Source organism: Spea bombifrons, chromosome 7 (assembly GCF_027358695.1).
Source record: "Spea bombifrons isolate aSpeBom1 chromosome 7, aSpeBom1.2.pri, whole genome shotgun sequence".
Taxonomy (NCBI): Eukaryota; Metazoa; Chordata; class Amphibia; order Anura; family Pelobatidae; genus Spea; species Spea bombifrons.
Genome location: NC_071093.1, coordinates 32,065,346 through 32,092,671, shown reverse-complemented (window position 1 = coordinate 32,092,671; position 27,326 = coordinate 32,065,346). Strand labels below are relative to the sequence as shown.

General features: G+C 46.5%; 1 protein-coding gene across 7 annotated transcripts in view; it reads right to left on the bottom strand.

Annotated features, from left to right (window-relative positions):
* The window catches only part of AGAP1 (ArfGAP with GTPase domain, ankyrin repeat and PH domain 1), a 155,536-nt gene that overhangs the window by 72,007 nt on the left and 56,203 nt on the right, over positions 1–27,326 (bottom strand). For 2 of the 7 annotated variants that reach the window (XM_053470477.1, XM_053470479.1), the window contains exons 1-4: positions 18,739–20,005; positions 2,570–2,628; positions 1,726–1,813; positions 395–406 (exon numbers count right to left, since the gene is read on the bottom strand). In XM_053470477.1, coding sequence (XP_053326452.1) covers positions 395–406; positions 1,726–1,813; positions 2,570–2,628; positions 18,739–19,825 — 1,246 coding nt within the window. In that variant the 5' untranslated portion in view covers positions 19,826–20,005. Of the gene's footprint in view, positions 1–394; positions 407–1,725; positions 1,814–2,569; positions 2,629–18,738; positions 20,006–27,326 lie in introns of those variants that run through there. The other 5 variants (XM_053470478.1, XM_053470480.1, XM_053470482.1 and 2 more) reach the window with 3 other exon arrangements.

The window sequence follows — 27,326 nt, the reverse complement described above, 5'->3', positions numbered from 1 at the left end:
GCACCGTGTGTTGCACAGGGAGTTGCCGGATATTGTTACCCCAATCCTCGTTATAGATACCCCCATTCCAGCCCACCTGGCTGTAACTCGCATGGCGGTTGTTGCCCACAGATGCTGGGGAGCCACAGGTTTCCGAACAGTGGCTCAGGCAGCGGGCCTGACACAACGCTCAACAACACTTGGTAACATTAGACGGATGATGCTTCTACGTGACAGAGTCTAGCGGGCGACAGTGGGGAGACAGCGGGAGTGGGATGAGAGTAACCCGAACTAGGTGATGCACAGGGACACAGAGAGATACAGAGATGGAGGTACACAGAAGGAGGAGCAAACTCTACGTCGGATATCTCAGCCGCCTCTCTGTCTCCTCCGCCCGTAGAGAATGTATATTTACCTGCATCCATATCTGCAAAGAACCAACGGGACAGGCAGTAAGGGAGAGAAGGAGCGCAGCCAGTCACAGACCGGCCACGGACGTACACAGTATAAAGAAGACAGATGCAAGCGGTACCCAAAGCTACAGGTCACAGGGGTCAGAGGAATACTAATCAGGCAGGTACAGAAATAAGGTCCGTTATATCAGAGACACATTTTTCATATTAGGGAAGAAGCATGGAAAATGGACGATATCTCCACTATGCATCAATCCAACCAGCAACGTCTAATCAGCAATTCAATAAACAAAATACATAACTTTTTAACATTAAAGGGAATCTATCACGCAAAATGAGATCGGCTCGTTTCATTCCTTGGTCACTAAAACTATTTTCCTTGTAGATGTCGGATATACATTGACCACAAATTGTCACGAATGAAGCAAATGTAGCGATCAAGCCATAAACACATTTGACGCATCATGCAGGGTAATAAGACAACGAACTGTAACGATGTAGAATCATTTTTAGAATGTGCTTTCATCCTGATCTGTATATTTTCACATATACTGTGATTGGCAGAATATACTGTGTGCTATACATTTACTATTTAAACACACCATTACCTTTAATGGGGACCAGGTATGAAACAGACTGGCGCTTGTGTTATTTTACTGGAAAGATATTTTTAACGTACCTTGGGACGTCTTATTACAGAGGTACAGATGCGCGCAGACTAATTAACCTACCTCCGGGCCCTGGGCTACTTACAACAGCAGTTAAAAACAAAAGAGGTCAAAAATGACTGAGCAGATTAAGGCTCAGTTACCTGGTAACATGTCTATAATAAGTATAATGTCTATAATAAGTATACGCTAATGGAACATCTTCCAGCGATACTGGGGGAAAAGCCTCAGGAATACACCACGGCGGCTGCATCTTTCACATGCATGAGTCTGTAAAATGTCAAATTAACCGAAATAGGGATTCTATACAAATATTTTGTGTATTAGCAGAGCCGCCTAGTGTTCTTGTGATAAAAAGACCGTTATTGGTCTAGGTCGTTGATATAAGAATTGCAAATGAATCCATGGACAGCAACCAGAAATTCAAACTGGTATATGTGTAAAGAAGCAATGCGTTTGACACCACGAAGCACATTTTGATGGCAGATTCCCTTTAATGTTCTTATCGTACGTTCCCTTCTCTGCCTGCATACAGTTAATTTACTAACGGGAAACAGTATTTATTCAATTAAGTTTTCCAACCCCGCAGGCTCTCCAGGTGTTCGCAGTCCAGGCGTAGGATATGAAAAGCATCATGTCACAGGGGAGATAAGATCGGCACTCACCTTCCGGGGACTCCTCCTGCACGTAGGTACCAGTGAGGTACCGATGCACCAGCGCCGACTTCCCACTGGCCAGGTTGCCCACGATGCCCTGAGACAAAGCAAAGTTATAGAACATTTAAATGCAGAGAAGATCTCCCACTCCCAGTAAACCAGCCGCCAGCACCGTAAGGATAGGTCCAGCACCTTACATCATAAACCAGATGGAGATGCTGCTAAACTCTCACAAAGGGGCCTGGGAAATGGTGATGAGATACTAAAGAAAATAATGTCTAGAATAAACCTTAGGCTGCTTAACACACATTAATGAGGAACGATGTGGCACCCTTGTTGACCCTTTCACTTATTTCACGACATGGCTTTGACTAGTGCATACTCCATTGCGAGTGTTGGGGGAGTTACAGGCCTTCGGGATTACTCTCAGACGGTGATACCTCGCATCTCATGGTCACCTCTACTCCATGGGGAGGTCTAGCAGAGTCTCTCGGCAATGATTTAGAGCGTGTCCTGCATGAACAACTACCACAGGCCTGCACAACACACAAAGGGCTTTCACACAGCATTAATAGCCATGCAAAGAAAGGGCTTATAGATAGACTGAAAACGTGTACGTGTCTGTGTGTGTGTGTGTGTGTGTGTGTGTTTAAAGCCCTTTCCTGACACTTCTATCACCAGTTCTGAGGAGCGGTATACCGAGTGCTGATACACCGACAGCGTGCCATTTCTAGAGCAAACCCCTCGCTTTAAGCTGGTATTTAGGATGAATACGGTTTTGATCTACTCTCCACTTAGTAGCCCCCCCCAACGTATGGGATTAATAAGAGAGAGGCAGCAGCCCCCCACTCACCACTTTGAGCTCCGGCACAGCACGGCTTAGTGTCCATTCTTGACTATTTACAAAGGCATCTGAAAGACAAAAAAGGCAACGTCACAAAGTTAGGAAGATAACTTGTGTCAACAACAATCAAACAATACACTGCAAGATGGCCTCTTTTGTATTAAACGGTTAAATGTCTCATTGGATCCGTGCATTCATTTAACACTTTGGTGGCTTGTACCAGAAGCAGAGAATTCTTTTATAGTGCCACGTGAATGGAGAAAGACTGACCTAAAGATGCTGCCTGTATAAATAAACTCCAGCTAAGCTGTTTACATAACTTTAGAAAAGATTCCCCAGGGTTATTGCCGTTCCAGCCAAGGATCTGGATAGAGAATATTCCCTTTAACTTCACAGTCCTTCCACTCCCACCCACTCGGGACAGATGAGTAAAGCACTCTAACACGACCTAAATCCACAGCTGGAACACTCATACACTTGGTCTTTAACACTTCCAGCTGGTCCAAGATCCCCGTTATTGGCTGTGCAGAGATCCTTCCATTATCTAACTTGGTGCTGCTGGGAACAGACCCAAGGTTCAGAAGTGCTGGCCGCTCTCTTTGTAGGGTTAACGTTTGGGGTTCCATATCAGAGCTTTCACTACACGGAAACTCCAAGGAACAGCACATCATGCAAAACTTCAGAAAGGCTCGAGCTGTATTGGTCTTGCACATGTAAAAGGTCAGGAGTCACCCCTCGCAACACAAAGCATCATCACAGTATCTCACACACAAATATTCTTATATGAATGAAAAATATAACTAGCTGAACACAATTATAATGTAAAGCAAATATATTTGGCTCCAGATCTACAACTTCCCATAGAGGCATTTAGGTTGAAAGCCCTCAATTCCTCCTCAACACAACCACCAGAAACCCTATATGTGTCAGCCTCAGCCTCCTACGGCACGATCTGACACGGTTATCCCAAAATAGACATGATAAAAAGCTAAAACCCACTGGAATCAGCGCGAGAACACTCTATAGGTATCCTCTGATTGATCTTGATGTACAATTCTTATTACAGACAGTCTTGTTTCACCCGTTATTCAAAGATATTGCTTGGTCAATAAGGGGGTTTATTCACTAAAGTAGGCACTGCCCTATTCACAATAAAGAGTCATTTACCTACACAGTATACAGGGACCAGCCAAGTTTCCCTGCAGCTCGCTAGGGTTGGACCTTCATACCGTATAGTGAAGTCAAGGAGTTGGAACTCCTGCCAAATGTCCCTTTACTGAATAAACCCCAAGGTGTGGCTTAAGTCAACGTAACAGCAGCCATTCTTAAAACACACCGACCAAAATCACTGTTGATCATTGAAGTGCTAAAGGACTTACATTATATTTATTGAGGTCCTACCGACTTTCTGTGGTCTAAACACAAGGAGGGGCTGCACATCAAACAGGCTCACCCCCCATGTCAGGCAGCAGCAGGATCTTGTTCTGCTAACGCGGTCTTAGACACGGCTGTGATACGATCTCCTGGAACCACCACAAAGGTCCACAGTCTGGAACTTCGCTTCAGACAGACTAACTGTTAATCACAAGCAAAACAGACCCTGCCGTAAGCAGCGAGTGCTCATCCGGTGCTCTGGGACACGGAGGATGTATCAGAAAGATAATGGGAAGCATGGGCCCCAGTCCTCTAGGGCCACAAACAGCACAGAAAGCCCATGTTTCCTTGCAGTTTAACACATTATTTATTGAGATGCACGTGGGATATCCAAATAACTACATAGCCTTTTTGCGGTCCTCAAAGACTGGTGTAGTGTATGGTATGGAAACCAGGGAGTGCGTAACAAAACGAGCCCAACAGCTTCTAGCCGCCTGGGACAGCCATGTACAGAAACATGAAAATGGCCTTTTGCAGCCCTACCATGCTTAAATCAAACACAAAGTATCCTCCTGGGAAGCAGTTTATGTAAATATGGGTCACACAATGAAGAACGCAAAGCCTTTTTGTCTTGATCTATACACAGCTTGCAATTCTGCAGAACATTGGTTTGCTTTTTTTAATCAAACAAGTCTTTGGAGGTCTGGTCCCCTGTAACAGAGCTTTGTGACAGTCTGGAAATTATAGAAGAGGACACGATTTTAAGATTCTTTCTAGCATGAAGATTCCGCCCCAGGCCCCTCAATGCAAACCGTCCTGACCGCTGATAACTAAAGACCAACCAGCCCCGAAACACAAAAGACAAGGCGACCGATCAAAGAAAGCTGGCCCCCTGAGGGGAGGCTAATAGAGAATTCAGATCCCTTTTAATGCTGCGCCAAACCCAAGAGCAATCGACTATGTGTATTTACCTATATGTTTATCTTGATGCAGGCCCTTAACAATGTAGGACGTTGCGTATCTGTCTATTTCCATCTCACTAACAAACCCCACGACAGGACACACGCGCCACAACAAGACACACCACGACAGGACACGCGCGCCACAACAAGACACACGACAGGACACGCGCGCCACAACAAGACACACCACGACAGGACACGCCGTACGCGCCACGACAGGCTGGATTTCCAACAAGCTGGGTTATTCTGTCGTGGCACAAATCATTCATGGACACAAACTGAAAAGTCAAACCACCAACACGGGGCGCCACAGTAACAGCCATCTCTAACGGCACTATCAGTATCCTTGCCATTGATACTTTTTGTAACCATGGAGTATATTTTACAGTATACTCTTTACCGCTCACCGGGTGCCTTATTGCTCCTACACTGGATGTTCTGTATAGACGTGGTCCTGACAGATGGTTTGCCTGTTCAGTTTATTGGACACGGGTGCGGCAGGGGAACACCTGGTGCCCCATATCATACATGGCCAGGAAATGGAGTCATTTAGGTCGTTGAGATCTCACTTGAGACAAAGGAAACGGTCTGAATAACCCAGCTCCGTTTAACTCCTTTCACTGGTAAAGGTGGTGCGACTAACGGCCAGGAGGCCTCGGAAACAATCAGTTGTCCTAAACTTTGACGCAGCGGCGGGTAAGAAACGTATAGTCACAGTGTGACGGGATCCCCAATATTTATTCCCATTTGCTGGCTATGTGCTGAATTCTCGCTTTGTTTTGCGTGATTATCGGTCATTATTACACTAGTGGCAGCCCGGGAATCCGCGTCGTACCTTTTATGCTTTTTAGGTTGTGCGCTGCCTTATTTTGTACAAGCTCATGCGCTGAAGAAACATGAAAACATGGTGGGCTGTAATCAGAACTTCTCTTACAGTAGTGGTTATATGGAAATGGCATCCAGCAGAGGCGGTACTACCATGTGTTTCTGATCAACTCATGTTCTTATCGTTCAAGAATAGTGTCAACGATGCATTAAATGCTTGATTTCTGATTTCTAGCGGGTTTCTGTAGCTACGGTTTGGATGACTGAGAATAGGAGCAGCAGAGCGCACAGTGCTGCGCAGGCACCTTTTACGGGAGGGAACGGTCACCTGTATCTTTACTACTTAAACCTGAATCAGCTGAAGGGTCCCTTTACTCTGACAGCCTGTTCATCAGCACCGTATGAGGTTTAATACACCCGCAGCGCGCAGACCTGGTGGCATGTAACAAGCACTGCACACGTGTGTGCGAGGCTTCCCGGGATCTGAGAGCAGGCGCTGCGAGGCCGCCGCTGCGTACAAAGGGCAGATCCATCACATTCTCCAAACACACTATTTGCTTTCCACAGGTCAAAAAGTTAATGAATATGCAGGAATTGTGTAACAGATTGAAACATTTGAAACAGATAAAAGCTGCCAGCGTCCGCCTTCGGGGGAGATCCGACGCGCTGCATGTGAACACGTCTACTGAACATACTGAACACATGTGTGAAGCGGCTCCAGATCACTGCTATCCAGCCACTAAACCGCACAGATCGAGAGCGAAGCCGGCGACTCCTAACCGCTCCACGCACGTCTGTACCGAGAGGGCACGCGATCCGCCCGCTGCCGTTACGTCAAGCTATTGCGGTCTAACGCTGGCTGCGCTTTTCCCATTTTGACCAGAAGCCAGCGTGACGTTTGTGTGTAGAGGCAGTGTGTGCGTGTAGGGGCAGTGTGTCTGTGTGTGTGTATGTACAGGCAGTGTGCGTGTGTTCATAGGTAGTGTGTGTGTATGTGCGTGAATGGGCAGTGTGTGTGTGTGGGGGCAGTGTGTGTGTGTGTGTGGGGGCAGTGTGTGTGTGTGTGTGTGTGTGTGTGTGTGAATGGGCAGTGTGTGTGTGTGTGTGAATGGGAAATGTGTGTGTGTGTGTGTTACACTCCCGCTCGTCCTCAGGGGATACGCAGCTATAATCCTGGCAGCTGCAGCATCTAACCTGGGGGCCGCTGTTGGTTAATTACCCCTCCTGCTCCCTTCCCAGGGGCCGTTCCATCGGTGAGCCGCGTGTGCACAGCCCAATGACATCAGCCCATCTCCATGACATTAACAACCAAAACAAGAGGTTTGTCCAGAACAGAAATCCAAGCGCCCTCCGTGTATAACATGAAAGACCCCAGACATGCTAAACACTTTATCAACTGCAGAAAGTTGGGGTCTTAACGCCGGAGGAGGCGGGCGGGAGCCGTCCGGGACATTTGGTTAATGCAGACGTGTCACTTTTACCAAATCCTAAAGGAAAATTAGCACAAATACAAAACATGGAAGCTACGTACACATTCTAAATGTCTATCTAGATTGTCTATTTCAAAAGGGGAGGGAAGTGCAAACCTAATACTGAGATGGTGGTGGATAAGTGGAACAACTTTCCAGCAGAAGTGATAGATAAATATACAGTAGCCAAGAGTTCTATACAGATAAATATATAGCCCGTACGACTGGTAACCTACATACACGATGTATATGCAAACCAGGAAGATCAATCAGCGTTACCTACACAGAGATTTATCATAAACACGCTTCTACAAACGTGTGTGTGAGTGAGAGTGAGTGGGTGTGTGCGAGTGTGTATATACATATATACAGTATTTGTGCGTAAAAAAGAATTTTAATGAGAGCAGAGCTGGGAGTATCAGCAGAGCTGGGAGTGCTGCGCACACACCATGCATTCTTGGAATAGTTTGCTATGATTGATAGAACTAAAAATCCACCTTCTCAGATACCGGCTTCCTCCGCCAGTAATCAGCTCAGGGCTTAACAAACATGCAGATTACACACCGAAGCACCCTGCGAGAGATATAACGCCATGCGCGGGGGGCGAAACAACGCCATGCGCGGGGGACGAAACAACGCCATGCGCGCGGGTCGAAACAACGCCATGCGCGGGGGGCGAAACAACGCCATGCGCGGGGGACGAAACAACGCCATGCGCGGGGGACGAAACAACGCCATGCGCGGGGGACGAAACAACGCCATGCGCGGGGGACGAAACAACGCCATGCGCGGGGGACGAAACAACGCCATGCGCGGGGGGGCGAAACAACGCCATGCGCGGGGGGGCGAAACAACGCCATGCGCGGGGGGGCGAAACAACGCCATGCGCGGGGGGGCGAAACAACGCCATGCACGGGGGGGGCGAAACAACGCCATGCGCGGGGGGCGAAACAACGCCATGCGCGGGGGGGCGAAACAACGCCATGCGAAGCGGTGGTCTGCTACAATCTAAAACACATCGTCGTCATCATCACGCTTCACAATTTCTTTGGGAAACAATACACATAACAGTCCACGAGAAATACACGATATGAGGAGAGCAAGGGAGTCATAAAGCCTGCGCGATAACGTGTAACCTACGCTGCGCGCTCGTGGGCAGCCGTCACACGCGACATGATATATTGTGACAACACAAGAGCGGCGAGTATCACAACAATCCTCTTTGGCAAAGCCACATATTGTTGCCGTGTGGCTGAAGGTGGACTTTGTGGCGGTTACTGAGCGGCTCGTCTATTGTGCAGACGGGATTAGAGCACGAGGAGGGCTGATAGGAGCCAACTGCCCCAGACCTGAAAGACTGTTAATGCAAACTAATCTGATACCCCCCTCGCAGAGGACTGAAGGATCTGCCCTGGGGCGATATACAGCATTTAACATCTCAACCTCACACATCGCCTACAGAACAGACCGGCAGGGTTTGGGTAAACTGAAATAAAACCCAAGTTTCTCTGATGTTAGACTGCATTACTACATACAGCGCAGCATAAAGAATGAAAAGAAAACGATGGACATTTCCACTATAAACTCCCCCCCCAAGATCAGCATAGCTGCTCGTCATATTATCCCACATCTGATCAATAAACTACCCCATCCCTAAGGAGGTCAAGTCCCTACAGCGTTGGGGGCCGCTCATCCGGCAGAGAAAGGGGTTAAAAAAAGAGGTCACCCTGCAACTATAACAGAGTTATATATAAACAGCGCTATATCTGTACTTGTCAATGACACGGCGTGATTCCTCTCCATAACCGCAGCGGCTGGGTGTCAGGACATTATCTGCACTCCATAGCACCCAGCGTGTCAAGCAGAGGCGCTGCTCCAGGCTGCGAGCCACAATCCGGAACACACGCCAACTGCACACTACACACACGCATGTTTCATTGAGAGAACCCACAAGTCAATGAAAGGCTGGGAAGGAAGACTGGGGGTGCGCTTTAATAGAGCGCCATCTACAACCTGCGCCTCTCCTCCTGTTCTAACCCCGAACGCAAAGCGAAGAAAAGCGAGGAACGTGATGGCAGACGAGAGCCGCTTCACCCGAGTCAACCAGCACAACATGCAATAACACTAACAGGGTACGACGTCTCAAAGGGGTCTTATGCCTTAGAAACCAGTGGATTGGCCCAAAAAAGAGGAACATTTCATTAGCTGCTAACAGGAGAAGGCAGGTGGGAGTGGAGTTCACATTTACATCAGCAGCACTCACTCACATGTAAGCTAGCAACATACTGGTGTCCATACAGCATAAATCTGAGTGCAGCTGCTCCTACTCATTTCCATGGGGCAGGTAGTGAGTGAGCGCTGTACACAGGAACGCTCCCAGCTGAGGAGCTAAATGAGACGGCAGTGACTGCAAGCAGAAAAATGACCCCAACACGTATTTTACATAGAAACTAGACTGAATTGCTTCTTTAAAAAAATGCACAGCGCCCGTTACATCTACCCGAGTAATCAAGGGCCGAGCGGGCCATTGTCACATTATCAGTCCTGCTTGGGGCTCCGGGCTTTGAAGATGTGAAAAACACTGGTGCAAATTCCTGGAGGGAGGGAAAGTTAGCCTGTGAACGGCACGGCTAACCCAGCCCAGGCTCTATTCACTAAACTCGGGTTTTTGGAGGATTCCTTGCGTAATGAGGTTTTCTGAGCACCGGCCGGGGTGTTATATTTCTCCGTCATGGGGTGCAGGGCGGCTGATTTATTTCACAAGCAGCGGCAGAATATGGGCTGCTATCCTGATGCCAGCACAATAAAAGCAAGTCAAGGTGTTTCCAGATTCAAACCAGAAGCTCGGAGCAGATCAGCAATTCAAAGGAGGTGTTACACGAGCCAACCGCGCTGAAACACGAGCCGTCTACCGGCCCTAAACAACACGGCCCCAGGAACGACACAAAACGGGCCCCAGGAACGACACAAAACGGGCCCCAGGAACGACACAAGCGGGCCCCAGGAACGACACAAAACGGGCCCCAGGAACGACACAAAACGGGCCCCAGGAACGACACAAAACGGGCCCCAGGAACGACACAAGCGGGCCCCAGGAACGACACAAGCGGGCCCCAGGAACGACACAAGCGGGCCCTGTAATTTTATCCTTTATATAAAGTTTTAATCATGCAAGAAAAAAAAAAAAAAAAAAAAACTTAGGAAGCCCTTTCAGTTTCTATGACAACCTATTAGTGCACATTTATGTGTCACATGACAATTAAGAGTCCCTGGAAAATGACCTACAACGAAAGAATGATTTCCGTGGCTCGTGTTCAGACATTTATCAGTAATGTGTTCTCAGCGATAAACATGTCAAATCCAGCAGGTGAAACAGAAACACGAAACATCCCGAGGAGCGCGGCCATTCACAGAGAACAACTCACCCAACAGCACGAGACGGCAGCCGGAGAGATCGCAATCTCCGAGTCATTCCACAAGCCCGGTAGCCAAAGCACAGAAAGCTACTATCAGCTTCTACAACGCAGAGGTGACCCATACAACGAGAGCGTGCGGAGACACATCCCTAACGTTAATCCGGATCCCGTTCATCGATAAGCGTAACAATCATACAATGCCGGTGTCCGAAGGGCACGCCAAGAAGAAAACGGCTAACTGTATCATTACACGGAACACACAGGGTCATCGGGCTTCTTCTATCGATTAACTAAGGCCAGTCATATACTTTCATGTTGCGCTGTATTCCATAATAAAGCAGCACCGTCCAATACACCCTCACAATACACTGTATTCATAGAGCAGAGAGACTAAAACTCATCAGTAACACCAAAACACACAATAACACACAATAACACACGGCAACACATACCGCTGCAGAAGGAGAAGCTTACAATCTATTACTACACAATCTATCTCTTTCACTAAAGAGGGACTTGGCAGGAGAGCTGTGGTTCCAACTCTCGGAATTCACTTTTCCTTATATGCATGACGCCCCTTATAATGCATAGTTCAACCAGTGCCACCAATTTAAACATGCATGATACAGGGCCATGTGAGCGGTTCTTGAAGCAGCCGCTCTCTGCTCACCCCTGTGCAGCCTTTGCCAGACACGTTCCAATACTCTGCCACATGCAAGTTTAGAGCCCCCCCCCCGTGACAAGGCTACCCGTTCTAACGGTGTTTGCCAACAGGTATACCCCTTTATGTATGTACAGAAAAATGAAGGGGGTAACCTGCTAGCTTTCATCATTTCTAGGCAATTGTTCTATATTCATTTTCAGTTATGAGTATCCTTTAATGCGGGTGACACTAAGTAACATTAAACTTCTATTTTGATACATAGAAACCAAATAATACATAAACGGTGCGTAATAAACAAACACTTCCGCTGTACATTACAGCTTTCTGTAACGTGATGCAATTTTTCTTTCTTCTCGTTTCCTAAAATCTAAGTGTTGAAGGAGCCGTGTGACGTTTGAACTCGCCTGCCATTACTGGAGAAAATACACAGCCTCCATACCATTTAACCCTTTGGCTGCCAGGATACTTTGTAGTTCCCACATTCATACAATTCAATGAGAAGCCGCACAGACCAGGGCTTCTGGTAAAAGCATGTTGTGCATGTGTCCAATCGCTGCGTTAGAGGGCCAATGTATGACTCCGTGCTGCATTTTAATATGTCAGAGGTTATATGCAAGTTCTAAAAAGCATTCTTATCACCATAACATATGGGACAGTGTCACTAACACAAGACCACTTTTCAACCTTTGCCCCAGAACTGCTTTTTCTACATAACCCCTATTGCCCCCATTCCTCCGAGGTGCCTGAATGAATTTCATTACACGCAAGGACGTGCGTGTTGTGTAAACAGAATAAGCATGTCACCACAAACAGGACTGGGCACACAAGGTCAAACCCTATCCCCTAGAAACACATAACTTGCTTTCCAGGACTGAAGCACTTGGAGGAGGGATATGCAACATATGGTGCTGTGGGCACTTGGCAGTGGAAGGGTTAACAGTACAAAAGATGTACAGGAAATTCCTAGAAGCCTCACAGGACTGAGCTCTGTTATCCTGAGAAAGCTCATGCCCTCGCCTCTGCTCATGCCCTCGCCTCTGCCATGTCTGCTTCCTCCACCACCATCTTCATACACATTTGTCCACTCTAGTCCTAGTTAGACTGGCCTTCCCAGTTACTTCCAGTCCCAGACCATTTCCCATCTCTTTCTTTTCTCTATCCCCCTGCACAGCACCTTCCCCATCCCCCGCTCTCTCCTCAATGTTCCCTGAACAGCCCCGGCTCACTAAATGCTGTGGCTTGGTGGAAAAAAAAAAGGAACCTAACAAATGATTTCAGAAATTTCAGCACTGAGTAATTTCTAACAGAGCCATTTTAAGTGTGTGCCACATATTGAATCATAAATTCCTGCATCCCCAGCGGCACCATAATTCTGCCTCTTGCTTTAAATGCTGAGGAGCTGCTGCAACACAACGGCAGATCCAGCCACATGCTGCACTAATCCCCAGCACAGCGCAGAGTACACAGACAGGGCCACTCGGCCGCTGGTCCGATTCTGGCAGGAAGGGAGGAAACCACTTTATCAATTACATATGAAAGGAGAGAACTATTTGAACAACGAGGGAGACGGCGAGTAACAGCAGCCGGCAGTGTACCGCGTGGTACAGTAAGGAGGAGGATGGCAGTGCCAGGGCACACACCAGTCTGCGTACATGCGGCTCATCGATGTGGGCAAAGATCCATCGAATACATTTCAATAGTTTAAAATCCCAGCGCTTATCCTGGACATCATACAAAAAGGCGTGTGCGTGTTTGTACATGTTTATATGTTGATGCTGCGCATGGCATTAACCCAATACACTGTTCATCCTTCTGGCACGTTAAGAATTAGAAGCAGATCAGAGCCAGTTGGACAATCTGTTTTGAAACCCCGCTGGCCACATCTGACCCTTTCCCTTACGTAGAATATTAAGAGTGTTTGCCTTCAGTTCCCTTCCAATAGCGAGACTATCCTGTGAACCGACCCATCGAGGAGATCAGTGCCCTGCCATATGTGCGCCCCTCTTTCTGGCTTCAACGCATCGCCTCTTCATGTTTAGGTGAATATTATTTACTCAAAGAGCAAGTATCTCTAACTTATGGTTTATTTCTGCAGCACCAGATTTGCACCAGCATCTGCCTGGGGCTTTGAACTGCTGAAGATCCCTTTTCAAGTCCGGCCACAGAGGGATACAGGGAGCCCCGGAGCAGAGAGGGTACATACGCTTTATGTATATTCCAATGTGCTTAAACCAGTACAGGGGGGAGAAAAGGTTCCATTATTATCGTTGTCACTGAACACGCTGGGGTTGAGCGGGGGGGTAAGAGGCCAGTTTGATCCTTAGAAAGGTTCACCTGGATATGTAATTGGGTCTGCGCATGCACAGCCTACACATACAGTAATCCATTAATCCATCACGATGGTACACACAGTACAGGTTGTCACATAAAGATAAGAGGACTGCAACTTTGTCTGCAGAACATGACCATTTCTACACATATTTGTTCCAAAATAAAAACAAAATGAAGGGCGTCTATCCTATTGTACAGCGCTACAGAACATGATGGTGCTATATAAAATCACTAAAGAATAACCATCTATTATCGGCAGAGCTTTGTCCTTACCTATGATCTAGGGGGTTCTAATTACTGTAGCCCCCCATTACTTTTAGCATTGCTGATCTAACATTGCTGCCCCAAGCTGCGGCTGCTAGATTTTTAGCGCTGGCTGCTAATTTTGTGCCATTTATACTGATTTCTATCGGTGAACCTGTCTATAGCGCCTAAACATTTCAAGCTGGCTCCAGGATTTGCCCGTCTGGCTCCTGAGCTGTACACAAATTTGCCAGCCCTGGTATAGACGGTTCTAAAACCCTCATGCGTTTGTGATAGGGGTACAGCGAAGGCTCATAATCTAAAGCCAGGCGTGACCTGAATTCCAGCGGCCGGTTATTAGCACATCTGGACACAAACACGGCTGTGACCATCGCACGGCCTGGACTTTATTCTCAGCGCTGCCAGATGAGCCCTTCTCTCAGTAAACACACCTTCAGGCCAACACTTCGCAGGTCACAGGGCTATCTGCTCTCATTCCGCTCTTCCATTATCCTAGTAACACGAGGCGATACATTTAACGGATACCGATATCATCCAAAGCAGCCATGTAAACTTTCTGAAGCTAAATCCCTATATTTATATATTACATGTACGCACACACACAACGCAAGACATTACACGCCGCTGCATACATGTATAGAATAAAGAGAGCCATGCTCACATCTATAAAAATGTTATGAAAGAAGCAATCACCTTAATAAAGTGTACGATAAAGGGGAGTTGTTCCTTTAAATTTTGCAATAATGAATAAACCATCACACTATGTCTATGTATTGTTTTAAGGTTTTTTTTATAACAATTTTGGGGTTTTCAATACCTGTCTCTGGTGTTTAGAACATAACCTCAAACCTGCCTCTGATGCCATTACTCGGATTGGAGCTCAAAGGGGTATTACTTTAAAACGATCAAACATGTAATCTATGCTAAAAAAAGAAAGCAACGAGAAAGCTCTACCAAGAAGAGCTGTGGGAAATTCACCTTTTCTTTGTTTAAGGGTCCCTTCTAAACACAAGAAACATTACCCAGGAGCCATGAAGGATAGTTTAATACATTAGGTGAAGGATTCATGGGAATTTTGCATCACACAACGGTACGCATCAGAAAACAACAACTCAGATCAATGCAGTCCGGCTGGTGGGTTCATTAACACCAAAGGCCTGCTTTAAATCTCATAAGCCCACTTTTGGAACTGTTGGTATTAATTAAAAGTGTCTGAATAGCCACCAAATGCCTGTAGAGCTAAGAGTGCGAATAATATACTACTAGCGTCATTAGTGATACATTAATGCCATTGTGTCAAGCGGAACACATAAGCGGCTTGAGACATTGCCCCTGGCCAAAGCATTGTCTTCTGGTTACTAGAGACAAGCTCTGCACTCCACTAAAGCTCTCCGTTAGCTCTTTAGGAAGCGTGGCTGGTATCATGTCTCCCGGTAAATGTAACCGGATCCCACAGTAACCAGGACGATGCTCCTGACAGTTAAGTGGTTAACAGATTAGGGAAGCCATCAGAAACAAGACACCTTTAACAGTTCCTTTCCGAAGTATGATGAGGGGGTAGAGAGAGTCTAGATTTTTATCATCAGACTGAGCTCACAAACATGTGTGCTACCAGTTACATTACCAATAAAAAGTGTCATTTATGTTAGAAAGCCACAAAGAGACCCCACCCCACACAGCACCAATAAATAACGCCATAACAAGAGCCCAAGGACACCCCAGACCTCGAAAAACATCCAACATATAACAATCCGGGTAATTATCTTCTATGCCAGTGCTGACCAAGAGGATAGGCAGAGCATTCAAGAAATATGGCATATTTCACATTAGAGGGGGGGGCTGTGGCTCCGAGCTACTTTTGGAAATGAGCCTCTGCCAATAAAGGCCATCAAAGGAAAAAGCCGAAAGACTAGATGTTGTCTACCTTTGCTTTAGCACCTGTGAAAATGCTCAGTTATTATTAATTAATCAATCACAATGTTTCACTTTCTTATAAGGCTGGGTGATGTTTAACCAAAAATCACATTCAGTCATTCTGTGGGGTGATAAACAGCGCCAATCCTTCCCCATCGTACTCTCAGCTGTGCCCATTCTACATAATGCTACATAGAATTACCATGCGTTGGCCTACTGTTGGAAGCTGATAAAGTGAGGCAACACTTGATAAGTTAATACTAATATATATATATATATATATATATATATATATATATATATATATATATATATATATATATATATATATATATATATATATATACACACATACATACATCTGTGCTTTGACCCAACCCGCTCACATACACAACAATGATACAACTGATGCTAAGCTGATTGTATGATCATCCCCTGCGGTAATGTCATTATTCTATAGCTCGTGACTTAGACAGAAGGTTGGAAATGGGCAGAGGAAATAAACACCTAAGGGGTATAAGTACCAGACTCATATTCCCAAGGTTCTAGATCAAACATCCCCCCAATCTCTAAATATAATATGTATTACAGCTGTTCCTCCACCAGACACTGTAGAAAAAACACAAACAGTACACCATCAACAGATGTTAAGTGGCTGCCCTGACTACCAAATAATATAGGTAGGTAAGAACAGTATTTGTGTTACCATAGCAACCAATAGAATGTTCATGCTTATCTGACCATTTCATTGGTTGCTATGGTGATAAGACCACTTTCCAAACTCGCCATCACATACATAAACCCTTGTGATTCCATGATTCTCATGCGTGTGGAATACACGTGTATCACTTACATACAGACTGGCTGAAGAATGAGATTGGGCAAAATCTGAGAATGTAAACTGTGTTTCAATGCCGTCAGTTTTCTAAACGCCTGGGAGGATCCTGTTAAATTTTCCCAATAGTTATTTGCTGCTTTCCCCAGATCTTCCTGGACGCGATAAACTCGCCTCTCCTGTCAGGTCTAACGCTGCGCCAGTGACAAGCTGTGTGTGGGGGTCTGTTCAGATCCCTGTGCGCATGCATGGCAAGTGTTCAATCAATGGAAAAGGTTTCGGATGAGAGCTGCTGCTGCAGCAGGACTGCAGCTTCGGTTTGAGCCAAGAGCTTGTTTTGGTCTCATTTTAGAACTTTACTACGCATTGTTCTTTAGAGGCCTTTGATTACAAGTATAAGTATGTGTACTGATGTACCTGTCAGGGTGGGGTTTTTTAAGCACTAAATCACGTCACTTTAAAATCACAGCATAAATCACGCATAAACATTGTGCATACATATCATACATGTATATACACAGATTCATGCCTATGTTATATAATGTGAAATCACATTAGAAGCTACAAGGAAAAGCTTGTCCGGGACAATGCTTCCAGAATTTCACAAGCGCTCAACCCAGACTGGTTACGTTCTGGAAATCAAACACCTGCTTCCCAGGGTTGTCACATCTCACACAGGCGTTCTGCAAGTATCGTCATGTCGGGTGCCAACCTAATCCTCCAAGGTGTATCTTCTCTTTAAACTACATACATTTACTAACACTCACTTTACTTTCACCAGAAGTCAACCCAACAGCTTTGTTTCAGAACTTTGCATGCATTCGCGGGTTACTTTGGGGATAGAAAAAGCAACAAATAATTGTGACATGTTCCATCTAAATTAGGTTTATACAAGAGATATTTTCATGAAAACATCCCAACTCCATCCGCTTCACTAACTGCGCCAACAATTCACACCAACACACAGCATGGAACAGGGCACTTGACATGACTATGGGATACAGAATGGACACCAGCTTCATCCATACGCTGCCAGATCGCGCCTAATGGAAATGACACAACAGCTGGGGTGACCTAGTAACCCACATTACAGCAAAGCATTATTCTTTCTTCTGATGGAAATTGGAGCAAAGTCACCTACTTCTTGCTGTCAAGCGTCCCTTAAAATGCCTCTCTACTCCACGTACGCCAGACACTTCTTTTCACACTATACACGTAGTTGTCTATAGGCCTCACAGAAGACAAGACTATTCTAACGTGAGTTAATGGCGTTAGTACATCCATTCGTTACTGCAAAGGTAATTAGGGTGAATTCCATTTCAGAAATTATCAATTTCTAGAGTAACATAATACCGGCTCCGGCACGGAGGTATAAAGCGATGCCAATGGAGTATTCTGCAAGCCCAGATGTTATTGATAACCGTGAATCACCTGCATATATGTCAATTTTCATACAATAAAAACCAATAAAGGGAAAAACTTGTCTATCAAGACATGCGAGACACACTTTTTACAATCACTTCAAAGCAAAGGGTTAAGTTCCTTTTGTGAGAGGTACGAGGTTAAAACAGGAAGAGGTCTCAACTACCCGTTCCTCATCCCATGAAACCCAATCCCCACTTCCTTTCATTTTAATTGGCCCAGTGAGAGATGTCTTTCTGTATTCCCAGTCTGTCAGTCATCATCACAACATATAATATATATATATATATATATATATTACATGGTACACATACGATGTAAGCCTTGATGAGGCCGAGACTGGAAAACCTCCAGTAGCCAGGTAGCCACAGTTGCTACATTTTAACATCTGCCTCCTGACCTTTTGTGCCGTTTTATGTTGCTCCCTACTGTGATATCCACTCCGAGCTGTTAAAGCATAGACTAGCTCCTAACATCTGCATACTGCCGCCAGGCCCGGGCTGAGCACAGACAATTCTGCTAACTGTAAGCAAATGAAATTATTTGGGAGGATAAACGGCTCCCAGTGTTAGACTTGGATTGTACCAGCGCTCGGTGATGATAAAATAAGGACTTTTTGCTAAACCAAAAAACGCAAAGCAATGCAGTAGAACTATACCAGATACCAATAATCCATTCACGCCATACTGTTAGAAAATGCACCTTTGTAGGGCGATCCATTGACGCTCTCTGAGCTTGACTGGATGTCGCCGGCCGGTCTTTTCAAGCTGCTGAAGTAGCCCCTGGACCTAGAGTGACCGGTCCTAGGTGATCGTCCTCCGGGGCTGGTAAATTGGGCCGAAACTCCATCTTTCCTAGAGAAGATTCCGCTGAAGAACCTCAGCAGTCTCTTCTCCTGACCCTTCCTGTCCATTTCCAGCTGCTCAGACAGCTTGTGGAGGTCACTGTTATCCAGGGTTCGGTTCTTGCTCTTGCTTCTTTCCCACCTTTCTATGTCAGTGAGAGGGTCGGTCTTGTTCAGCACCTCACCTACATCCAGGGTGTTCCTCTTCTCATTGCTACCGGGGTCAGCTGCGGACACACAGATGGGGTCCTCAGGTTCTACCCCGGGTTGGCTTAGACAGCTGGAGCTGCTGTGGTGTTTCTCTTTTGTTAGACTCCTTATTTTCAGGAGTTCCCCATTCCAGTGTCTGAAGCTGAAGCTTCTCCTTAGAAGGCTTGGGTGCCTCTTATCCCAGGACCCTTCAGCCCCAGGTTTGACCCAGTCCCCTTTGCCTGGCAGGGCAGGCCCCTGGTTACTACCCGTATCAGGGGGCCCAGGGACATTGTAATCCGTAGTTGGCGGTGTCTGTAAAGAGGTCTCCTCAGAAACATGTGGGGGGCTTTTGGGACGGACCCCCGGGGCACCCCCATCTTCAGGACAGATGGCAGGCGTCTCCGGGACAGGAGGGACCCGGTCTCCACCGCAGCTGAGGAGGGAATGCTCCCCGGGACTTATTACTTTGCCTCCCACTGGTTCCCCGCTCCTGGCTCTGGGGCCCCGCGGCAAAGCCCGACTCACCCGGAGTCTGCCCAGCTCCAGCTGTCCGGTGCTTCGGGTCCTGAAATTCCTGAGCCCCGGGTGAGGGGGGAAAGTGTCCTGCTCCTCTCCCTCCTCCTCCGGACACTTCTCCAGCCTAGTGTCCGCCACCAGCTCCTTCTTCACCAGGGTCAGCGAGATCCGGTAGACGGTCTTCCTCTGAGGGGTACCCCGCTCCATGGAGGGGGGCGCAGGGTCAAGCAGGTACATATCCAGGTGAACGGCGGCCCCTACGGCTCGGGCACGGGAGAAGCTTTACAGCGGTACTGGGGGTTCCCAGCCCTTTCCCCGGTTCTTTCAATCCCCCGCTGTCGGTCAGAGCCCACGAGCACCGTCGGGGTGAGCTCCGCTGGGAACGGCATGAGGGACCGGGACAGCGGCGAGCAGAGCCCGCAGGAAACTGACACGGAGCCTGGGGAGAGAGAGGAGGGCGAGGGGAGGAGAGAGGGAATGGCTGTGGGAGGAGGAGAGATGAATACACAGGGAGGGGAGGGAGGGAGGAGGTGGAGAGAACAGGCAAAGCCCGGGCCGGAGCCGCAGCGAAACACTGCGCATACATCATAGATTGCGAGCTCTCAGAACAAGAACCGGGGAGCAGTTTTTGTTCAGACGGATATGCGCCATTACATCTTCTATATCATAGTATAATACATTATATCACATAATATGCATGTGAATATAGTCTGCACACACAATATGAAATTTATTTTTATACATTATACTATTATTAAATAGCCACTTCCTATCCCCACACATGTTATTACCCCCTGCCGCCCCCACACATGGGTGTGCGTGTATATATGTATACGATGTATAGGCGCAGACACGGCTCCTCCATGCGCCCTCTCCCGGTGCTCCGCTCCATGTTTTGCATGCGGTGATAAATGAGCGGATTATTCTCTCATCCTCAGATGACTCCGCTCTGCTCCCGGTAATGGCGCGCAGATACCGTGTGAAGCTCAAGGTGCTTTCTGTCAACACTCTCCCTTTCCTCTGCATTAATGCTGTGAGGGACAAGATGGTTCCTCTACCTGCTGTTATTGTGATAACAGCATCTGCTTGTAGCAGTGTCTCTGAGCCCAAACCCCACGGCGCTGCTGTGCTTTTATTCAGGTGTAGGGGGAGAGACCGCCTGCCAGCTTCACACACGCCTTATCTGCACCATCCCTACAGCAGCGGTGCGAAAAGTCACAGGTAGCCATGGATCCTACCTACAGCTCACATAATGACAGCAGCCATCACAACACCCATTAGGGCACAATCTGCCAAAGACGCCTTATATCCATATAAACACCTGTATAGCATCCCTATAAGATCCCACGCTTATAATATCCCACCCTTATAGCATCCCTATAATACCCCATCCCTATAATACCCCATCCTTATAATATCCCTATAATACCCCATCCTTATAATATCCCATCCTTATAGCATCCCTATAATACCCCATCCTTATAATATCCATATAATACCCCATCCTTATAATATCCCATCCTTATAGCATCCCTATAATACCCCATCCTTATAATATCCCTGTAATACCCCATCCTTATAGCATCCTTATAACAGCCCATCCTTATAGCATCCATACATTATCCCATCCCTATAATATCCCTTCTTTATAACATCCCTTTTATATCCCATCAGATGAAAACAAACCAACACAATCAGTAATCGCAGTGACCAGCGGATTGTTCATAATAAGCCGTTAACGTACAGGAGGCAAGTTTTTTCAGAGGAGAAATGATTGAGAGGCCAGAATCTAAAACTAGAGGGTCAGAGGTTTAGATGTAATGTAAGGAAGTTTTACTTTACTGAGAGGGTAGTAGATAAATGGAGCAGCCTCCCATCTTGCTTTTTCTTGCTCTCGGATCAGAAAAATAGATTTGTCAATCTGTTGCTTTTTGTCCCCGTTTGGCAGGGCCTTTCTCTCGTTACTCGCATCACTCTTACACCGCTACCGAATTCTAACTCCCCGAGCTAAAATCCAGATTCCTCCCGTCCGTCCGGGGCTGGAAATAAAGCCTAGATTTTCAAACTGTGAATTACTGACTGCTTACAAAATAACAAAACAAAGCGGTTTGTAACGAACGCCGCCAAAAGATGCCGTCTGGCACCGATCAGGAGACGCACGGCTTCAGCGATAAGGAAGCCATAACGGTCCATTTGGTGAAACGGTCATTAAAGAACCAGTGACCCCCACTGCAGCCGCTTCATACAAATCACTATAAGGACTTAATAACCAACACACCACGCGTGAAACGTGTAACACGCAGGGCCGGCCCAAGGCAAAATGCCGCCTGGGGCGAATTTTAAAATGCCGCCCCCCCCTCCTATCTACCCTTCCTCTCCCTCCGTCCCTGCCGCCCCCCCCTCCTATCTACCCTTCCTCCCTCCCCACCTTGTACTTACCTTTCAGCAGTCCTGCAGCGAGTCTCCCTGTTTGGTCTCGGTGCCGGCTCGTAATGCATTACGTCATTACAAACCGGCACCGAGACCGAACAGGGAGACTCGCCGCAGAGGAGAGAGAGGGGCTTGGGGCGGCAAAGTGCCGCCCCTTCAAAAGTGCCGCCTGGAGCGGTTGCCCCGCTCGGCTCCATTGTCAGGCCGGCCCTGGTAACACGCAAAAGGTTTGTGATCCGTCAACACATCCATTTGCCTTTCAATAGCTGGATGGCACATGATGTATTCTCTGCCCCCTCTGAGAGACCACACGTTAAACTGGATTCATTAAATGCCATCTTCTTTTTTTCCTCCCCAACACCTCTGAGGCGACACATTACAGTAACAGGTCTGAGCAGAAACCAGATGAGCAGGATTCTTGCGCGTTTACATATATGAGCGGCTGGATTTCAGGAGTCGGTTCATAATGCGGCTCTGGCAGGGTTTGGACAGGATTTCCCAAAACCCGCCGCCGCTCACGCATCAAATCAAACGTCAGCAGAATATGCAAAGAATTTATTCGGGAACCCCCCGTAACTCTCTGCACTGGGAGCCCTACACGTAAACAGGGACCGGGTACTGGTGTGCTCAACGTTACACGGTAATGTAACTCCCAGCACTCTCAAGTAATAACATGCCCCAGACTCCGGAGGGAAGGGGACACTTAGTGCTGGGGAAATCTACGATCTCCGATAACCGAAGATCTGCAGGAGCCGAGGACTTTATCCGGTTAAGAATGCTGGGAGTAATAAATGCTGTGACATTTTATGGAGGCATTGCAGAAGTAATGGTGTCAGGAATTTTGCTAATTTCATGACATTCGCTTTGCACTAGAAGGCCCCTGTGTTTCGCTTCCCTATGAGCGTATGACGGGGATAGTAGTTTTCTGGAGTCTAAAAAGGTGGACACTGCGATACTTTACTCCATTACAGATCACTTTTAGAAATAACTGATTTTGTGATCATTTTACAGACATTGGCACCCAGGCTGTGTTGACGGGATGAATTATGCACCGATTGTGTCACTCGTCCTTGCCTGCTCTTGTTGAGACAGATGGCTCATGGTTTGCCAATGTTGTCTTGCCATCCTGAACTTGGGCTATTAAGAGATACATTTTACTGGCGAATGAAGGCTATGGGCAGTAGGAGAGGGTCTCTCAGCTCTTGTGACTTTTACATGGTGCAGAAACGCGTGGCCCTTATACAAAGCACATGGCTAAGAGACAAAAAGCCTGCTCCTCTGCAATTTGTCTCTGGGGCCAAAGGGCTAATCACGGCTGGGAAGTAAAGACGTGCTAGGTGTGGAGCAATTGCCAAGGAAACCAACTGATTTTTTGCTACAGAACCACTCCAGTTTAGACGTGGGCGCTGGTGCTTTATTGTGGCTCAGGGATCATACATGGAGCGTTCAGATTAACTCGGAATTGGCTGCCATCATCGGCACATTCTGATGTCTCCATCTTCTCCATCTACACGGGATCCTAGGTGAAAGTAGACAGAGCGATTTCCCCGCTAGCTCCGCTGTGCTTACGCTGTTCAGGAAACACGGAATGGAATGGCACGATGGGGGAATTTACATCCATTCGTGATGCCGTTTTTGCTTTGGGGTTAAACAGACCCAGCTGTCCAGGAAATGCCATTGTAATGAACACATTATTGAACACGGAGGAATCAATCAGGGCTTCTCTCTAAAGGCTTCCCATGCCGTACACGTGCCAATCGCCCAAACAAAACACCCCCCCCCCCAGAATACAAAGTGTATCCATCATTCATTTATACATTATACTTGTGCACAGGAAGCAATGTAAAGGACCGGAGAGCTCCGGCGGGTCGCGTTCTCCAGTTGCTAACAAACAGAACTGTAAAGTGTTCCGGACACATCTGCGAAGAGCGATGAGCACCGGCTCTGTTACAAGCGGGTCTCCGCAGTACACTGGGACCACACAGCACATAATGCGTGTGCAGATGTCCACACCAAGCATAAAGCTCTATATTCATCAGACATGGCTTTCTTTTTCATTTTAATTCAGAGCCAAATGTTGTGCTCTAAAAGACAGGGCCACCAAGGACACTGTATTTATCTGTTAACAAATGGTAATACATTAACCCTGGTGATGTATACTACATTCACCTATATTGACACAGGGCTGCCTCTACCAGAAAGCAAAATGGGCATTTACCCGGGCCCACACCTACCTGCCTGCGAATGTTAAAGGATAGAAGCAAGTGATGGTTTGGAGTAGCTGTAGATTGAGAGAGCGTAGGGATGTTAAAGGAGTGCAGTGTTACATTACACAGAAAGGACTGCAAGCTCCTTGGGTCAGAATTCAGGCTCCGTAAATAAAGCTTGCAATCAATTCTAGATCCTACAACCTGCTCCAAAAACGTCGGTTCAGGCTAGGCCTAAGAACCCCCCTTATGTACAGGTGTAGAGCCTACAGGAGTATCTGCTTAGTTCTTGCCGTGGTCGGTATAACGCCAGCCAGAACATACATTTTAAGAAATCCACTCCTCTGTCTGAACATTGGTTTTGTGGCTGGGCTCTGTTATGTTCGGCAGGCTTGGTAAACAGAATGCATTTGCTTACGTGATCCATACGAGATATACAGAGAGTATAATAAGATCACGCATGTTTTTGCTTGCATACAGGAGGTGAGATAGAAGCCAAACATGTTCTCGGGTTCTTCATTGCTTGGGACATGTTGGCACATTTGCAAGTATGTATTCGGATTTTTATTTCTCATTTGCGGACGGGAGGGGAAAAACATGACATTTGCACCAAGGGTGGCTACCTCTGCTTCTGATTAACTAACTACATCGCCAATGATACTCCAGTAGCCCACTCCCCAATTGGAGACACTCACGTTAGGCTCATTTGATGGATGACATGCCTTATTAAAGTCTTATCCCCATGCACAACACACCAAATGTATACAGTAATTTATTACATATGGCCTATACATCTCATGGTTTGAATAATGGACGAGAAACGCTTTAAAACGGCTTATTCATTTACCAATTACTTGCATAAAGGCTCCTAACGACGTAGCCATTTCATTAGGTGTCTGGTATAGCGTTTTTACATCACATGGTCAGGAGAGACTGACTCCAGACACGAAGAAGAAATAATAAAAGCATCTGACGGACGCAGCTTAATACTAAGTGGTCACTAAACAGTCGTGGAGTAAGCGTCAGGTTGGCAGTCATCGCGTTTACTAACCCTGAATAGGCCTGAGTTACACACTATGTGTATCCAGTCCTACAACCCACTGGTGTTTTAACCCTTTCTGTAATAATTGTGTACCAATTTTGTTTATCGTGAATCATCACTTTTACTAGATCATGACGATATGGGGAATATTTTTACAGGTTTTTCTTTATTGTGGTGATATCTGCATTCCAAGAACGCACTGTGACATGATCAGATTAGAAATATTTGTCACGCAAGGCGAGTTGGCCTTTCCCATTCAGTCCTCAAAATACCTGGACTTAACGTTTACTTGGTAAACAGGGGCAGGCTGGGGATGATGAGGATGGGGATTTTAAGGCCAGCAGCCGCCAATTAAGTGGGCGCAGAAGACAGGTGGCTACGAGAGGCCGCACGCTACGTTTCTATGCACATGCAGCGTGTGGCCGGCCATTTATTTCCAGTGGCCACACGCTGTGGTACCTGATCTGCTGCTCCAGCATGGAAGAATGGCGGCCAGCAGCCCGCTGGGTGCCACAATGCCAGTCCAGGCCTGTTGGAAGATACACGATGAGTTTTAAAGATAATCTACTGTATAGTTTTTCTTTTTCGAAAGTGGTAAAGCTTTAGGTTTTACTCCTATACACAGACACGCGAATGACCAGCTGCACCTCTCTCTCCTTTATCCACGTCTGTCTTAAACAGGAATCCATCATGAAAAATGTGTTTTGGTGGTTTATATCTTCAAATGGATGGCAGTGTCATGAAGTTCAGCATTGTATTAAATATAAATTGCTTTTTATTGATTGGTTCAGTAGACCTGGAGTAACTTGCAAGGATTCATTTCTTTTCTTCTTTGTCTCATGAACGTAGACAAGTAGAACTCCTTAAACTATGGTGGTGTTATCGGGCTGTCTAATAGGGAGAAGCGTATCATTCAGAAGCACAAAATCTTTAAGATCGCTGTCAATACAACAAGACCTACAGTTTTTATTCCGGCTCACGAGCAATAAAACATCCTACAACAATGTACATTCTAAAAAGAAAGCACAAAATAAATACGTTGCACAAGATTTGTTGTTTAGTAATTGGGTATTGACATGGACTTTTTGTCCTGTATGTGGCATACTATATATTGTCACTAGGGTACCCAACAATGAGCGTTTTCGGTACTTACAAGTTATACATGGGTGCTCCTGAGTGCCAGTATTCCCAGTGTCATATATATATATATATATATATATATGTGAATTTAGCTATTTTTGTGACAATACATGGCTTGAGTAAGGTTGCTTGACACCATGCGCACACCATGACACCATGCGCGGCATATATATATTTGCGTGGTTATGTCATGCCCTGCATCACATGCGATGCAACTGGTGCCATCCTCTGATCTCCAAAATGCATTCTGGTCACAAGAACAATCTTCACAAATGATCATGGGAATACTGGCACTCAGGAGCACCCATGTATAACTTGTAAGTACCGAAAACGCTCATTGTTGGGTACCCTAGTGACAATATATAGTATGCCACACACAGGACAAAACAGTGCGAGTCCCCAGGGGGTACATATTCCCTACAGCCATACGACAATAAGGCTGTAAAAGTGTATAAAAGTATCGTGATCGTGGCAGTTCCCTTTGAAATAGTTGTATTTGCATAAAGGTTGGAAAAATAAGAACTGCAGCCATAATTACATCAATTCACCGGCAGCGGGGGTATCCTGGAAGATACAGAAAAGAGTTGTATATCCCTGGCTTTTGTGTTAATTATTAGATCAGGGAAGCGGGTGCTTCAGATCACTTAACACCAATCTTCCTAGATAAGCACATAGCAAACAACCGCTATGTGCGGTCAGCGGTCTGATAAGCCTGATTATCCTGTAAAGATGATGCGGGGAGTGAAGTACTACATAACTACACGGACACAACCGGACACAACCTCCAGCCCGTTCCAGCTCCAGCGCCATGTGCTCGCAAGCAGAAATTGTTTCCGAGAGCGGAGGTTTTCATGCACACGCAGTAATTATTGGTTTCCTGTGTTTGCTTTCTATGAATATCTCATCTTCCAAAATCTGG